General features: G+C 41.4%; 1 protein-coding gene across 3 annotated transcripts in view; it reads left to right on the top strand.

Moving 5' to 3' along the window:
- SCAI (suppressor of cancer cell invasion) overlaps positions 1-17,329 on the top strand; it is a 33,951-nt gene that overhangs the window by 5,162 nt on the left and 11,460 nt on the right. For all 3 annotated transcript variants that reach the window (XM_030461093.1, XM_030461091.1, XM_030461092.1), the window contains 8 exons: positions 6,945-7,076; positions 12,083-12,178; positions 12,813-12,899; positions 13,474-13,572; positions 14,074-14,170; positions 15,187-15,285; positions 15,810-15,962; positions 16,776-16,877. In XM_030461093.1, coding sequence (XP_030316953.1) covers positions 6,970-7,076; positions 12,083-12,178; positions 12,813-12,899; positions 13,474-13,572; positions 14,074-14,170; positions 15,187-15,285; positions 15,810-15,962; positions 16,776-16,877 — 840 coding nt within the window. In that variant the 5' untranslated portion in view covers positions 6,945-6,969. The remainder of the gene's footprint in view (positions 1-6,944; positions 7,077-12,082; positions 12,179-12,812; positions 12,900-13,473; positions 13,573-14,073; positions 14,171-15,186; positions 15,286-15,809; positions 15,963-16,775; positions 16,878-17,329) is intronic.

Here is a 17,329-nt window from a genome sequence, read left to right as displayed (position 1 = left end):
GCTCCCTTCTTTTTTTCTTTTTCAAGCAGTTTTTAAAGCGCTCATACAATGTAGCCAGGGTTGCTACAGGCTCACTTGGTCTTGTATTTTTTATTATTTAAAAGAAAAATTCTTCCCTCTTAATTTCTCTTTAGAGAGAGTATGCTTCTGCAAGTTACTTGTAAAACTGGAATAATAGGAAAAATACTTTCTTGGTGAATTCCAGGTGGAGTAGAGACTAGTTGCATTTGCAGGTGATTTTCAGTCAGCCTCAGTGAAACTGAGGTTTTCACCCTCTTGGTTCATGCTGCCTTTCCTGCCCTTTGAAATAAGCAAACATCCAGGCAGAGAGAACACGGTTTGACCAGTGTTATCAGCTCAAAAAAATAGCTCCATGCTTCTCTTTCTTAACTTACAGTATAAGTTACTTTTTAATGTGATGTTCAAAGAAGAAATGTCTCCAAAGCCTGGGCTCTGCCCAAGTCCTTTTCATTGTGCATTCCGTGTGCATATTTCTACAGCAGTGAGCAGAGCTGCTTCAGAACAATCTGGATGTTCTGCAGCTGGCCCTGGGTGCTGCTCTCCTGGACTGCAGATCTGCCCCAGCCTGGCCTGGGCTGGCAGATCCTCCTGCAGTGCCTGGCCCAGCTGTAAGAGGACCTTGGTACCCTGGGAGAGCTGCAGCCTCTGCAGTGCAGCCGTGCCCTGAGGTGAACAGTGGCTGGGGATGAGAAGTGTCTGCATTTGGTTCCAATTTTTACTAAAAGCCTTGCAGTAAAAAAGAAATCCTTTTTCCCCCCCATGCACCATCAGGTGGTGTCCTCCAGCACTGTCCCCTGTAGGGTGGGCACCAGCAGCCCTGGGTATGGGGTTGGTTGGGCCTTTATTTCAGTGCTTCTTGAATAGAACTTTGGGGCAGTGGGTCTTAATGAAAAATTAGTTATTTGGTGAGAGGAATGAATTTGGGTTCTAATTAATTATGTCATTCAGAGCCAGCACTCTGAGCAGGCTACACGGAAATGCACAGATGGTCTTCCCAAAACATGCAGTACAGCTTTGGAGGAAAACACTGGAGGCAAGTATGCCAGTCTGTAGAAGAAAAGGAGAGGCAAACAGAGCAAAGGTGGACATCTTGCTTGATGAAGGCAAGATCAGATGTTTCTTGGTAGAGATTTGAGACATGATGGTACGAGGCTTCAGGGATGAATGCTCAATAGCCTGGTTTTTCTGTGTTATTAATTGTGAATAAGAAATAGATACCACCTGGGCATCTGGCTTTATATCATATCCCCTTTTGGCAGTGATGCTGTGGGAGATGTATCAGGATGAAAAGTGAAAAGAGAGTTCTTTTTGACTCAAGGTTTGAGACCTTTAAAATCCAGATAGATTAGAACCTATTTTCCATGGTTAGTTTCCGTGGAGAGCAGTTCAGGTCTCAGTTGGGGAAAAATCCAAGAGCATTTCTTCCAAAAATGAGAATGCTCTTCCTCTCCTTCCTGTCCCCATCCCCAGCATTAACTATCCTGGGCTTGTTATGTTAGACTTGCATCTGCTGTCCTCTTGCTGTGTATAGATTATTTAAAGGATGGAGCTGAAGACGTGGTAATCAAAGTGGCTGGAGCCTGAAATAAAATACAGATTCTCATTCTAATTTTAGCCAAGAAGCTTCACGGGGTCACATTGATCAGCTCTCCACATTGTAATAAATTTTTTCCTGTGTATAGTGTGAATGTTTAACATCCAGACATTTTCTTTGGAAGGCTGGAATGTCCTGGAGATCAGTATTGGTAAGGTGCATGAAGTCACCTGTTAATGACACAAGTGACTTCTGCTTTTTGGATGAGCTCCTTCTGAAAGATGTGCTGATACTTAGAAAATGATACAGTTTTTTCTGAAAGTATTAGTTTAAAGTATAAGTGTCTAAAAATTAAAGAGTAAATTCTGCTGATTTTGAAGTAAGAAAGAGTGTAAATTATGTATGTGAAGCAGCTGTACTCTGTCTTGCTGGTGTTCAGGACCTTTCTGTAGGAGTGCCACATGTGAAATTATGACCACCCTTTTCTGCCAGGGAGCTGAACGTGAGTTATAGTGCTGCTGGCTCAGGGGATGTGCATCTCCTGCAGTCACTGAACATACCTGTGCCTGAATTCCCTCCTCAGCTTTCTTCCCTCAAACCAGAGCATTCTCCCACTGCTCACAAGTGTGCCTGAAGCCCAGGGCAGGGCCAGCACAGAGTGCATGCCATTGACTTCAGCACTCTTCTTCCCTTCCAGCTGAGACTGGAAAACCTTAGCCAAAAGACAGCAAACCACAGGGAAGTGGAAACGTGTGTGATGTAAGTGACACATAACTTTAAAAATAGTGGCTAGCATCATGAAACCTTCATCCATTTCCCATACCCCTCCTCCTGCTGCCTTCCAGATCCAACTGCTCTGCATAGTCTTGCCATCCTCCAGGGTGTCTCTGAGCTCCTCTGCCCTGGGTGCTGCAATGGGACAAATGTGGAAAACCTATTAACAAACTGTACTAAGCAAACCTGGGATTGTGCATTCTGCAAGTGGGTTGGAAAGAACCTGGCATGTGAAACACGGTGCTGGGCTAGCAAAGTTTTTTTCTGCCTTGTATGGCCTGAGGATTTGGAAAAATCTTTGAGACAATAATAAATTCTCCTGGAAATCACCATTTTCTGACTTAATTTATCAGTCTTTCAAATCAGAGTTTCAGTGCCTTCTTTTGCAGGCTCTGGAGATGATGTTTTTAATGTGTTTCTTGAGAAAAAAGAAAAAATGTAATGCAGGACAGCCCAACAGTTTCTTTTGTAGGAAAAAGCAAAAAGCATCAAACATCAGAACAAAAATTTAGTAGGTAATATTTTTTGGTATAGCTGGGCTGTCAGAACTAGAAGACTCGTTGGTTTGCGGAAGAAGAGCACAGATCTGTGGGGTTACTTCTAGCATCAGAGAGAAGAGAGGTCCACATTGTGAATGTGAGCAGGTTGCATTTTATTTGTATTTTTCATTTGGAGCTCAGCAGTCCCTGAGGAAAGGGCTATGTCAGTAGCTATATTCCTCTTTTTGCTGTGCCCACTTGCTGTTTCTAATAATAATTCTTTCTCCTGTCTGTAATGCTGCAGCATTTCAACAGTTTTTAGTGTAGGGAAGGTCTCTTCCTTTCCTGAGCTGCTCGTGATTGTAGTTCTTTCTTTGTACAGCACCAAATACCACCTCCTCTGGAGCATGATAAGCCAAAAGCAGTGCATGGGATAACTAGTTTTATTTTGCTTCTCTGTCCATTGGAAAAGCCAGCCTCACCTCTCATTTAGTGGCTTCTTGGTCTTTTTATTTCCATCTTCCCTTCCCATCTTTCCATCATATCCAGGCATGTGCTGTGGCTGAGTGAAACCAGGGTTTAAGTTGCAGCAGCGCTTGTCTCATGTCTGTAACCAAAATGCTTCTTTAAGTTTGAGATCTGTAGAAGAATTAACTTTCTGGCAGCTTTCTAAAGTTATCTTGCAGGGGAGATTGCCTTGCTTATTACTATTCTGCATAATTCTCTACTGCTTTTATTTGTTTGATTTAACTCATTTTTTTCACCATTTCATTTTTCCTAGAAGGAAGACTCTGTTTGCCCATGATGTGATTCCATTCCCAAATATTTATAACGTGTTTTCAGTATGGTGTTATTTTATAGTTGTCATGAAGATGTTGACATGTAGTAAGAAACCAGTCCATTCTGAACAGGACTTGTGCTTTTAAAACTTTGCCTTTAAGGGTTTTCAATAGGACACTCCACTATGCCATATACACCGGATGGTTTAGAAGTATGCCTATTTGCTGAGTGCTGTATGTGCAGAACCAGAACATGACTTTAATTATTCTGCATGAGGGTGAAACTTGAGCTCATCCATTCCCACTGTCCCAAATAGATTATTTGGAGCATACTTGTTCTGTCATCCCAGATGTGTTATGTCTGTTGCATCCATGCTATCCCACAGGCAGTCATGCTTGCATCTTTGGGTCATTAAAACCAGAGAGTATCATAATTGTGTGGGTAACTATGGTTTCATTTCATTCTGCTTTTAACTGTGACTTAGCTGTTTTATTATAAAATAATGCAGAAACAAAAAGGGCACATTAAGGTTCCTGCGTTTAATTTATCATGAACTAATGAAACCAATTTTCCTAAGCATCTTGAGTCTTCTCCATCCATTCTGATGTCTTAGATTAAGTGTCTTCTGGTCACTTTCTTCCCTCTAAAAGCATCAGTAGAAAATGAGATTAATTTTTGCGTTTGTCTTACTGTTTGGGTGCAGAGGAAGGATACCATCAAAATGCCTGATAAATGATGCAGTTGGGTTAAGCATGTCTGAAAAGCTGGCAGATACAATTTTTACAGGGCAGAGCCTAAGTTTCTGGAAGAGAGTTCTGTTCAAAGCCCTTTTTAGAACAAGCATGAAATGTGTAATTCAAAGCATGCTGATGGAAGTATACTTTGAGTGTTTTATTCTGGAATTGAAATGTAAGTCTTCTGTATCATGTGAAATACATATGGGAATCCAGATTAGAACCAGGTAGAAGGTGTACTTGGGATGTGGAATGGCAGGGATGTTTTCATGGCAGCAATGACTATAATGAGGTTTTTAGTTTACTACTATTAGTTGTATTTCAGTCTTTTTGTATCAATATCCCATTGCTGAGTATTGGTTTTAATGGAAATCAAAATAATGAACAAACTTAGAAGTTTTATCAGGAGGTCAGTGAAAATTTTGCCTTTTGCAACAGAAGGATTTCCCTTCTACTTCCTCCTGTCCTCAGTCACCATGCACACCCCCACCCAGCTGGAGCTGCAGTGCCTTAGTTACACAAGTGCATCCCTAAACCACTGCTCTGGTCATGTTCAGTAATAGAACTTTACAGTGTCAAATACTGATATAGTTTGCTTTTGTTTCTCACCATCTTCATGCTGCTGGTTGTGCCAGTTTGTTAACCTTCCCTGGAACACTGGGAGCTGGTCATCATCTGCTTAAATAACCATGAATATATGGGTAATAGCAGTTGGGGTAGTTGGATAGTACAACTTAAGGGCAGCATAAAATGAAATTGACTTTGCCATTAAATGAAAGGCATGATGTGAAACATACTTCGCAATTTAAGCAAGCTCCTCTATGTTTGAAAACGTGTCTGAAGCTTCTCTAGAGTGCCTGGGCTGCCACGCTGGAGCGCTGCCGAATCCACGGGCCTCACCACAGGATTTAGGTCACCCTTGCTGCAGAGCTCACAGGACCTGGGGTATTGTCCCTCTGCCTGAAATTCCATACTCACCTCCTGGCTGCTTCTGACATAATTTTTTAGCTTTCACTGTTCCCTCTGATCTCATACGTTGGTGCTTTAAGTACTCTGTGTAGTTTGTTCTGTGCCATGTGAATATAAATGTTCGGAGATTCCATACACGAGCTGGTGCTTCACAGTGCTTCACAGTATTCATGTCCTGCTTGCTAGGCTCATGCCAGCAGCTTTTAACATCTAGTTGGTGTGTTTTGAACTGTCTTCGACTGTGTGGCACCCATATTGCAGTTACCTGACAAGGAGCAGATGCTTCCTACCTTTTTCTGGAACTTTTCACTGAGCAGTGTGCCTCGTGTCCTTCCACTTCTGCTCCACTGCATGGGCATGGGTGTGTGGCAGACAAGTGAAAGTGCTGCATCTTCCCTGAACTGGGAGATGATGGAACTGCTGGCTTGGCAGGATGTGCTCTCTAAATTGTCCCCAAAAGCTGAGGAGAACTACCAATTTATTCTGCATTTTGGTAGGCATGAAATTTTGTTTCAGGGAAGTATTTTTGAAGTCTGTTTGGTTATTATGAAGGGGTTTTTTTTGTGATAATCAATGAAAGATGCTTCTGGGTACTTTCAAATGGCTGTAAGGAGTCAGCTTTTCTGTTTCCTGGCTTCAACTGGGACCTGTATGTGATTATTTATGCAAATAACATCCATACAGAATTTCTGAACAAATGGAAACTTGCTGCTTAGAAGTGCTTAACAGAAGCAGTAGAGAGACTGCTGCGAATGTAAAAGCTCTGCATTTGCCCAGGATAGAGGTATGTTTATCTTGTACTGAAATTCTTAGAGATCACAGAAGAGCCAAGGACCTGCAGCCATTTTCAGAGGAGCATGTTTTGTTCCTGCTGCTGAGAAGTCTGCAGCTCACCTTTGGATGATCAAAATTTTATATCTATGTATGTTTCAGCTAAGATTTTAAAAGCCCCTCTCCATCTGTAGGCTTTCACAGTCTCTTAATTACTCAATATTAGTATTATATATGTTATATCTTAGGGTTTTTTTCAGTCATTACTGTGCAAAATAATATTTTGGTCATATGAACATTAAAAATAGATCTGCAGGTATAACTGTGGGCAGTGCAAGCCATGGAATTAAACAGTCATGAGGAAGTGGAAAGGAAGCAGGGTATTTTTTAGCATTCTGTTTATAATTGCTGTGTTTTAGCAATAGGAACTAGTGAGCTACAGTTTTCAGCAGTTACAAAAGAAAATGAAATGTAAACAGTTCAGGCTGGGCTCTTTAAATAGGGCTGCAGGATAAACACCTCTGCAGAAAGGCAAATTTAGAGAGGATTTCTTTGTCCAAGTATGAAACCCAAGTACTGTTTGTGTTACAGTCCTTTTGTTGGCAGTTTTGTGTTTGTGAATACAGTTCTCAGAGTTATTTTATTTTATGTCTCCTGTACCACTTTTATTTTTAATTTTGCTCTGTGAACTAGTGCATTGTGCAATAATTAGTCCCACGCTTTGATTCTCAGCTGTTATTTTTAATGAGTGTTGAGAAGAATAACCTGTGGGAAATTGCATGCTCTTTGTTGCCATCCCCATGGAACTCAACGTGCATCTAATCAGGATGAGTTCATAGTGGCCTCAATTTTTGAATAATATGGCTATTTTCTTCTTCATAGGACTGAGTTTGCCCTAAAAGAAATCATGTCATCAGGAGGAGCTGAAGATGATATTCCTCAAGCAGAGAGGAAAACAGTGACAGACTTTTGCTACTTATTGGATAAATCTAAACAGCTATTCAATGGCTTAAGGTTAGTGTATTTTTGACCATCTTCCCTCAGAAGAGCATTGGAACATACACTTTAGTGTGGGTGATGCTGAAGTCAGTTGTACAGCGAACATTTTGAACTCAAACTCAGTAAGTTTGTGTAGGAGAGAACAATGTGCATCTATGTGTGCTGAGTTTTGGACCTTGCATGTAAGAATGTCTGTAGGAACAGAGGCTCACACCTTTCTTCTGAGCAGTAAGGAAGGAAATGTGAAGGAGGTGAGCTGAATGTCTCTATCCTCAGTTAACAGTAAACAAGAAGTTGGGAATTCTGTGAAACTGATCAAATGTGTACTGAAATGCTGTGGATGAAGTACACACTTAAGGACTAGATGTGGCTGTATGCACTCAACAGCAGGCAAGTCCAAAATCCCAGTCATATCTAGAAAGTCTGCCTGTTCTGTCAGCACCAGTAAAAAGGGCAATAGAAGTAAAGGGAGTTAAAGGAAAATAGCTCATGTTTGGACAGTGATACAGGCCTCCTGCTTATGTCAATATATGCTAGTTAAAGATTATGGATTCAAGAGCTGTTTTATTTCTAAGCTTTGCTGCAGAGTCTCTTAAGCAACATGGTTGTTAAGCTCGTATCTTGTTGGCAGTTGAGCATCTTACTGGTCTCTGAGTAATACTGTATGTTTGGGCCTGTATAGCTTGCTGTTATTCAAACACAGATGGTTAACAAAGATGTTTTTAATTCCTCTCCCCATGCCCCCCTATTAATAATCCTTTCATGTGCTTTAGAAATTGGTTATCAAATCCAAACAAACCGTTTGTGCTCCAAAATCTGAATGGTAGATGGACAGTGGAGACAAATTCTTGGTGATTGCATGTGGCACACCATGAAGAAAAAATTACAGCAAAAGGGCTGAGATCTTGAGGCCAGGATTTTCCAGGACCAATTTATGCCATTGGCTTTTTGACATAGCTTGCTTGAAATTTTGTCCTGAGTCACTTAAGAGGTACAAATTCATAGTTAGGTCCTGGTGGTGTGATGCTCACATTCAAGATCCCAAGGATGGCAGGATACCTTGCAGCCAGTCTGTCTCTTCCTCTGGGCATGCGGAGGAGTTAGTACTTGGATCAGTATTCCAGGTGGGAGAATACCCTTATCCAGTTAAAGGAAACTGAAATGGATAATAAATTTTGGATGAAATTCAGTCAGTAAAGTAGAGAGATAGGTTTCAGCAGCTGGCTTCTGCCGTGTGGAAGAGCACACTGGAGCAGGAGGCCTGCCTCTGTCCTTAAGGACTTGACACAGTATTTTGTTTTTACACTGAACTTGACGACCATTTCACACATAAGGCTGTGATTCCTATGGGCATGATGACTGGACAGAGCATCATTATAATGTTTGGGTATCCTCCTCTGTTAGTGCATGCTGTCTCCTGGGAAGTTACCTGGAAATTACTTGGCGTAATATTCTGAATCTTAGCCCAATTGCTTGCTTTTCCTCTAGCATAGTAAATGAATTTGATGCATGCCTGCCTTCGTTTTTGAAGATGTTGATTAGCCTTTACTGTTGTATTTATGCCATTCCTTTTTCCTTGTCAGCTTCATGGAAAAGAAGTGATGGGGGAGAGAGAGGAGGGCAATGATTTCTTTCTGAAACCTCCTCTGGGCACTTCAACTACAGGAACAGAGCCTATAGCTTGTTGGCAGCTGTTTAGCCATTGCTGGCTGCCAAAAATGCAAGGGCTCAGCCTGCCACGTCTTTGTTTCAGTAGCATTTCCTTTCCTCTCTTCCCAATACAGATGCCAAATACAGCATTTGAGGAAAACATGTGATGATCTGCAAGGGTGCTGCTCCAAAGTATACTTCATGCTTGCAGTACCAGTGATACCATACTTTGTGGTTGTGCCTGCTAGAATAACTTAGAAGGGAAGTTGCCTTTCTTGTGTCTGTACTCCCTTTTTGAACACCCTGAAACTGTAAGTTTAGTAACAACTGTTAGTGAAGTGTGTTCCATTTGCTCTCTTCTTTCCCCAGTACCATTGGTTTTTTTCTTGGAAAAGGCTGGAATAGAGGGAGCATGTTAGGAAGCTGTTTTTCATGGTGTGCTGTCACAAATTTGGGGTTTTTTACTGTTAAAATGTACTTAAATGTACTCAGTATCACAGAGAAACTTGAAAGTTGAAGAAATTAAGAGGCTTTCAACAGACATCACAGTTTCCCAGCTTGTAAGGTCTTGTTGCTCATTGTGCGGGCTGCAAGGATCATCCTGCTGTCCTTTCTTGGAAAAAGATGATAGTATTGAGCCATTTATTTTGCAGACTTCTTGTAAGATGCGAGTTGAACCTCTTAGTTTGTTCCATGCCAGTGATGATTTAGAAACAACAGGACCCTGTTAGCTTCTGGTAATGCTGCAGGCTGTACCCAGTCTGGCCCTGGGACTGGTTTCTCACCCTGACTGCATCAGTGAGGCAGTTTCTGTGAGCACTGCTGGTGTGCTTGGTGCCTGGGGGTTATCAGAGGGTATGGGGAAGCTGCATCACGAGGCCATTTTCCCACAGCTGCTCATGTTCTGGGAATAGGGGCTTGTAATCATTACAAGCCTGTGGACATGAAAGGAAATTCTTTTTTTATCACCTGTCAGAACTGTGAATGTATTTAAAACTCTGAATATTAAACTTACAGTTATTTTGATGTTCATTTTTGAAGTGTTCTGCTGAGTCTCTAGGACTTTCTCAGCATCTTTATATCTCTGGAGGTTGTCCCTCTGTTAAAACTTCCATGTGGCACTGGCCAGACAAACCTCAGCACCTTTAGTTGGCTTCCCACGAGTATTATCTGGCTGCTGCTAACAGCATGGCTGAAAGAAACTACTGACAGAAAATGAATTATGAACACATACGTAGTGCTGGTCCTTGCTGAGACTACACAGCAAGAACTGGGTACATTCTGGACTGTCCATGGAATTTATCCAGCAGCCACTTTAGTGTGGCAAGGGAATCAGTCTTCTGCACCCAGTGTGGGAAACCCATCCTTTCAGAACATTTGCCTTAGTGTCTTCATGTCCAGTTTGGAATGTTTTAAAAGCCAAGAAATTGGAAGTAGTCTTCACTTGTTACTGGAGGCTATTGTACTGAAGTGTGTAACTGTCTTCCTTGTCAGGACAGAACTGTCCTAAATCAAAGCCTCTCCAATCCCTCCTCTGCTCTGGATTGCTTCTTGCTGCCACTTCTTCGCTCTTGTGAAGCTGGTGGTGATCAGTGACAGTGTGAGTGAGTATCCCTGCCTGTCTCCTGCCTGTCCCCAGCCTGTTCCCTGCCCAGCCTCCTCAGCCAGGCACACCCTAGAGGATGGTCAGGCTGTTGCCATATTGCTCATATATCCTTCTGTAGATCTGGAAGTAGCAAAATGTCTTGCTGTGATGTAGGGTTTCTGCTCTCAGGTTGAGTGTGTAATTGTTTCTGGTTCATGGGAGAAGCTGTAACAATCCACTCTGCAGTCAGCCTGGTCTTTGGTATTCTTTGGGCTGTTTTCTCACCAAATATGCAGATCCTGTGGTCTGATTAAAAAAGCTGCACTGATCTCCTCTAGTTTATGCATCCATTTTCTCACAGCAAAATTTCTTGATGCGTAGGAGGAACATGCATGATGTTCAGAACACAAAACAGTAAATGGATGGCAGCAACAGCAGGGCTTGTAAGCAAAAATCTGTGGGGAAACCACGGTAATGTATTGTCATAAATGAAGTTTTATTACAGCCATGTCAGAATACTATCAAAAGAACAAGTGCTGCTGTCTGTTTCCATGGAGATCTTTCCTGTTCCCTGGGGAGCTGAGGAGTCACAGTTATTGTGCAGCTCTGCCAGCTGCAATTAGGAGAGCACAGTGCTTGGGAAATATCCATGTGGACACCAGCAGCGGCCGAGCACGTGGACACTGTGCTAACAGCCTTTGGAAAAGGCCACAAATTTTCATCTGTTGACACCCAGTGCAGCAGGCTGGGCTGGGCTTCATGAGGATGCTTGGGCTGGAACAGGGCAAGGTGCAGAACTGAGTCCCCTCACCTCTGGGAGGTGCCAGAGGTGCAGGAAGGAAGGCGACAGGTGAGGTGTAAAGAGTGGATGAGCTTCCTGATGAGGGACAGATGCTTAAACTTGATCAAGAAATAGTTGTCTGCTTATTTCTTAATTTATGTGCACTTCTTGGTGTTTGAGAGAAGGGTGTGTTTTCTTGTGTTGTCATGTTAGACCTTTGCTCCAATATCCTAAGTAACTTGGCCTTGAAAGCCCAATTTGCTACTGCTGAGTACTACAAGTCAATTTACTAATTCAGTCATTCTTTTAAGTTAGTGCCAGGGAACTTGGATTTTGTTATTTAAAAAAATTATCAATTTTAGTGTTGCTTTGTGTTTTGTATTAGGTTTTTTATTTTTAACATTGAAACTTGTGGATGTGCTACTTAAGTAGGACACTACCTCTTGCTGTATCAAGCCCTGCCGTATATCTTGGGTATGTATTTGGGCTGTTTCTTAACTTCCTTTGTTTAGCTAGAAGGTTTACATCTACTGCAACAATAGAAGGTGGTAAAGCATTCATTGCAGCAAATGCTTTAAATTTGCATGTTTCTATCAAGCTATATTTGGATGAAGATGTTGGTGCCCTGAAGCACATGTCTATACTCCTGTTTACCAGATGTAAACCGTAGCTGGTAAGAGTCATAGCTGATAACAGATTCATTTTACATGTAGAAACTAAGCCAGGTCCCTTCAAGCTGTGTGTGAAGTACAGTTGGCTGATGAGCAAAGGAATATTAATTTCCTTTCTACCTAGGGTGCTGTTAAAGCAATTACAGTTAGCAGAAATGCACCAGTACACTGCTCTGGAAATCTTATACTGCTTTGCTTGTCTTACTTCTCCAGAGGACACTGCATGTTTTCCAAAAGGTGGTGACATTCTAACATTGACAAAAATATGCTGCTGTCACACTGGGCTGACTGGAAGCTATTCTCTAACTCTGCATTTGTCACTTCTCTGTTGCAGGGATTTACCTCAGTATGGGCAAAAGCAGTGGCAGTCCTATTTTGGGCGAACATTTGATGTTTACACCAAACTCTGGAAGTTTCAACAGCAGCATCGGTAAGAGAGGGCTGTAGGCAGACGTGTTCTGTGGGTTTAAGTGCAACTTTCATCATCTCCTGTATGCCTAGGGGCCCCATCTGAGATTGAGCTCTCACTGTGTTATTCAAGCATGAAGGGAGGGAATAGTCACTCCTGTAGTGCTCACAGTCTAATGAATTGAAATGTTGCAGCATTTTCAGTGTGATTTTTTTTTTTTTTCCCAACAAAACCTTTTTCTCTACTTGAATGCATGTTGCTTTAACATATTACCATAGCTGGGATGATGGCTTCTGCAGTGCAGAGCCCATCTGGAGTGGTGTGAAGCGTCTTGCTACAGTGTGGGCTCTGATCTTTCACACCTTAATGTTGGCCACATAGTCTGAGTGTTCTCCTGGGAAACTGTGACCTTTAGTTGTGTATATTTTGTGCAGTGTACTTATGTCTAGCTCTCACAGATTTATGCAGGAGAAATGGTCCTTGTTCTGGTATGTGTGTGCAGTGCTGCTGGCTCTGTGTGGGACAGCTACTGGGAATGCCACACCAGTAATGAAAGATGAATTTGGCCCTACAGTGGTTCTTTGTCTTCTCTGGTGTGATGTTCTGAGAAATTCTGGAATGCTTTTTAATCTTTCTTTTCTCTCTTCCAAAATAGACAAGTATTGGACAATCGGTATGGGTTGAAGCGGTGGCAAATTGGGGAAATTGCTTCCAAGATTGGGCAGCTCTATTACCATTATTAGTAAGTAAGCACAGAAAAGGATTTAGTAGACGAATGCAGTGCTTGTGGTAACTCTGTGCCAGACATATGGGAACTCAGGAAAAATTAATACTTAATTAAGTATCAGTTGAGTCATGATGCCTGCTTCTGAATGAGAAGGCCCCTGGGACTGCATGGGGTTGCTGCAGAGAAAGGCACCTGTGAGCCCAGTGCCACACTGCAAATCATGCTGATGCTGCCCAGGGACTCACCTCCTACCTCCACAAAGTCTTCTGTGTGTGCTGCATTTGGACTCCTGTGTCAAAGTGTGATTTACAAGTTTGGAAGCTTAATATCCCTTTAAACTTTTCGATTAACCTGTCACCTGTAGATCTGGGTACAAGATGGGCAGATTTGACTGCTTTCTGAAATGGAAGCCAAGCTCTGAAATCTGTCTTCCCAGCAGGCACAAAGAATGAGAATCTGTCTTTCATAAATTGTTACTTGAGGAGGTAGTTTTGCCATTGATGCACAAGATGGTTGAGGGGGTAGGAAGGGAGGGTTTGGCATGGATTCCTACCTGAAGCAGTCAGCTAACCTGATTCTTCCTCTGTAGCTTGCGTACTTCAGAAACCAGCTATCTCAATGAAGCTTTCTCCTTCTATTCAGCAATTAGGCAGAGGTCATACTACTCCCAAGTCAACAAAGAAGACAGGTATGTCTCAGTGAATGCCCTTTATTTTTCAAGACTAGAAAAGTTCATGAAACCAGCAAATAACTATAAACTGTAGGAGCATTACTGGGATAAAAACAGTGTTGTGGAAGTAAGTCTCTTTTAATCCTTCTGCTATGATTAAAAACCTTAGGACGAGTAAGAGCTTTGCTCTGTGACTGGAGGAATATTCTATTATCTGGTCCTAGCTAGAAAGCTATTAGCTATTAGTCAGTTACATCTGACTCCCATGCCTGTTATCATGTGAGAAGACCTTGGGGAAGGAGCAGGCTGTGGCTTTCTTATGTATACTTTATGGCCCTGTACTAAATGTTAAGTAAATCTAAGTAGCCGGATCTCCACACAAATTAAGTTAGATCTCTAGTCTGAGGAGTGTTCAGAGTTGTTTTGGTCTTAAATTCTCCATCTCCCTTGTTCTTATTGCCTACCTGTGTTCTATTTTAATCTCAAATGTGGCAGTGATGTTTCTGTTGTTGTGTTTAGGCCTGAATTAGTAGTTAAGAAGCTGCGTTACTATGCAAGGTTTATAGTGGTTTGTCTCTTGCTCAACAAAATGGATGTTGTGAAGGACCTTGTAAAGGTATGTTAAAATGAGGATAATGGTGCTAAGGGGTGGGAGGTTACTGACTATTCATAGATTTTCTCCTAACTAGGGAAACCACAATATATTTTATTTCAGTTGAAATATCACTTGTTAGATCTATGATGCTAGCTGCTGCTGCAGCACAGCTTTTCAGTTTTTTCCCTATTTAAGGAAATATCTGCATCCCCACATTGTCAGATGAATAACATGATCTACGAGTTTACTTCTAATTAACCATATAAATTTTAAAGAATTTCTCCAGCCAAATATTCACATTGTACTGAATTTTTCCATAGCTCTAGCCACATCAGCCCTTCCAACGTAGTGGATGTCTTCTGTGAATCAGACATTGAGTAACAACACTTTAAGCTCCAAATGATTTGGTAGCATTGTTTGAACACCAAGTAAGGGTGTTCCAGTAGTGGCAGCCTAGAGGGAGAGGTCCCCTTTAACTGCAACAAAGGAACAGCATGCTTCCCCTCACAGCATATGCTTCCCAAACCCCTCTGACAACCCTGCTGCAAGCAGCTTCTGCTATTGACAGTTTTGTGTAGGTTGCGTTACTGGCTTTGTGTCTGAGCTTCCTTGACCTGTTAGCTTAGCTCAGCTGCAGCTCAAAACCCCCTATCATTCACTTTGTCAATGCATTTAAAGGTACTTGTAAGTTGAAATCTGAGTCCTTGGTATCCATAGTGTATGGTAATAATCAGAGACATAGTTGTATGTAAGTGGGATAGTTATACTTAACTCCAGATATTCTTTACATTTCGACCTACTTAAAAGATGCTTTGTATTGCCAAAATTCAGTGTAACATTGGCATTCTGTCTCCTGAAAGAACACTTTCTGGCTGGCGTGTTAGTCATAAGTGTACTGCATATGTTCTCAAGTAATTTTTAAAAAAATAATTATTCTTAAAGGCCAGCACAGCTAACAAAATTATAAACTTACTGACTGTCTGCTAAGCTCTCAGTTTAGGAAGTAACTGTGTCTGTCTCTGAACTTTTTCCATCAGGAGCTGTCAGATGAAATTGAAGACTACACACACCGTTTTAATACGGAAGATCAGGTGGAGTGGAACCTGGTTCTTCAGGAAGTGGCAGCATTTATTGAGGTGAGAATACCACCCCCTTTTAGTTATTAGTTTAAAATTTTCTGGCTTGTTCACTGAAGTGTTCCTGTATCACCATCTCTGTGTGTAAGCAGATCTGCCTGGGGCAGGGTCAGTGTTCTTGTACAGGTCCATCACTCAAATGTCTTCACAAGAGTGTAACAGGGGAGCTGATAAAGTATCTGAAGAGTCAGACGTGGTCGTGTTCCATATTGAAGACAGAAGTATGAAGCTGAGATAGACGTTGTCGCCTTATTGTTTGTGCTTTTGGTGTTCAGAAAATGGTGGAATTGAAAGCACAGCAGTTACCAGAGTCAATATTTTGGATAGGCTGCCAAATTCACTTCTGTTGTTGTGGAAGGTAGTCCAATAATGCTGATGTTTTGATTGTGTTTCAAAGTGTACTTTGTGGGAGTACTCATCTGTTACACTGCTGATGCATAAGCAGTAAATAATGGAAACTTCTCTGTGACTGCAGATCTGTACATTTTCTTGAATTCCTGATTTATTCTGGTTGCTTTTTGTAGGCAGACCCTGTCATGGTTTTAAATGATGACAACACCATTGTAATCACCTCTAACAGGCTTTCTGAAACAGGAGCTCCGTTGCTAGAGCAGGGAATGATAGTGGGACAGCTTGCTCTTGCAGATGCGCTGATTATTGGGAACTGCAACAACCAGGTAAAAAATATTCCAGGGACATGGGTTTGTATCTTTAGAGTCATAGTCCTTTCCCTGTGTTCCTTTCCCTTCTGATCCTACTCCAGAGATTCAAATAGAGGCAAACATTTGATTGTGAAGTTCGCAGCAAGAAGAATGGGTTCTCAAAAATAAGAGCTGGATATGAAATGTTAGATATTACATCTGTGGTACTGACCTGTTACTGGTTATATTCATCATGTCAATGAATTAGGTACAATTGATTTTCGTATCCTGAATTGTTCTTAACATTTAATCAGGAGAAGCCTCTGGGCTACATCTAGAAAAAGCTTGACTTAGGCTCTCAGATGACATGCTCCAGTTTGTTGCAGCTTCAGTTGCAACAAGAAGGGGTTTTCAAAAGACATTCAAGATCTTGGGTTTTTTAGATTATGTTGATAGTGAAGTTGTACAGACTTCATGGCTTCTTTCTGAGCTCTTTTTTCAGGTAAGCCAGGGGAGCTGTATCTAAACTACAGTGTGTATCCTTTTTAGCTTTCCTCTAAATTCATAGTACATGGTGGTTTCAACACTTGTTTTATAAACACCCCAGAAGAGTTTGTAGTTTGCAGTGTAGGGGTCTGCACTACAGTGACCTGGCCTGGTAGACCAAGTAATAGACTTTGTCCTCTGTGAGCTCTTATAAAGGTCTTATAAAGTTTGTTAGGGATTCAAAGATGACAGTGACAAACTCCTGAGAGACAGCAAATGCAGTCAGATCTCTTACCTGGATAATTCCAAAGAAATACTGTTTAATCTGTATCTGGCAGAATAAAGTGTTTGACTCCTTTGCAGGTCAAGTTCAGTGAATTAACAATTGACATGTTCCGAATGCTACAAGCTCTTGAAAGGGAACCAATGAATTTAGCATCACAAATGAACAAACCTGGAATGCAGGTAAGTCCAATTTCAGTAACAAACCTGGCAGCAGACCTTAACTTGGTCTTTTGTTTGTTTTATTATAAAATAATGTACTCTTTCAGTGTTGTCCTCATGCAGAGTAGGTTAGTAAAGCTGCTATAAAACTTCCTAGAAGTTAGTGAAAAGTATTTCAGACCTGTGGAGTTTGATCCAAGTAATGTTTTCACAGAGGTTTTTTTATATATTTAGTTGAGATGACTGAATCTTTCCACTATTTTCTTGGGTGATGCTTTAGAGAGTAGGAAAGATTTAGGTAATAAATTTAAATGAGGGATAACAAAGTTCTGGTTCAAATACTGTACATTTCTCTTTACAGTGTAGTAGGAAATGCATGGACAGACCATTTGTGTGGGAAGTATGTTGAAGATGAACATTCTAATAAATAACACTTCGAGGGTTATGGAACTGCTTTGGTAATAATCTGGTTG

Source organism: Calypte anna, chromosome 17 (assembly GCF_003957555.1).
Source record: "Calypte anna isolate BGI_N300 chromosome 17, bCalAnn1_v1.p, whole genome shotgun sequence".
Classification (NCBI taxonomy): Eukaryota; Metazoa; Chordata; class Aves; order Apodiformes; family Trochilidae; genus Calypte; species Calypte anna.
This window is presented reverse-complemented; position numbering and strand designations above follow the sequence as displayed.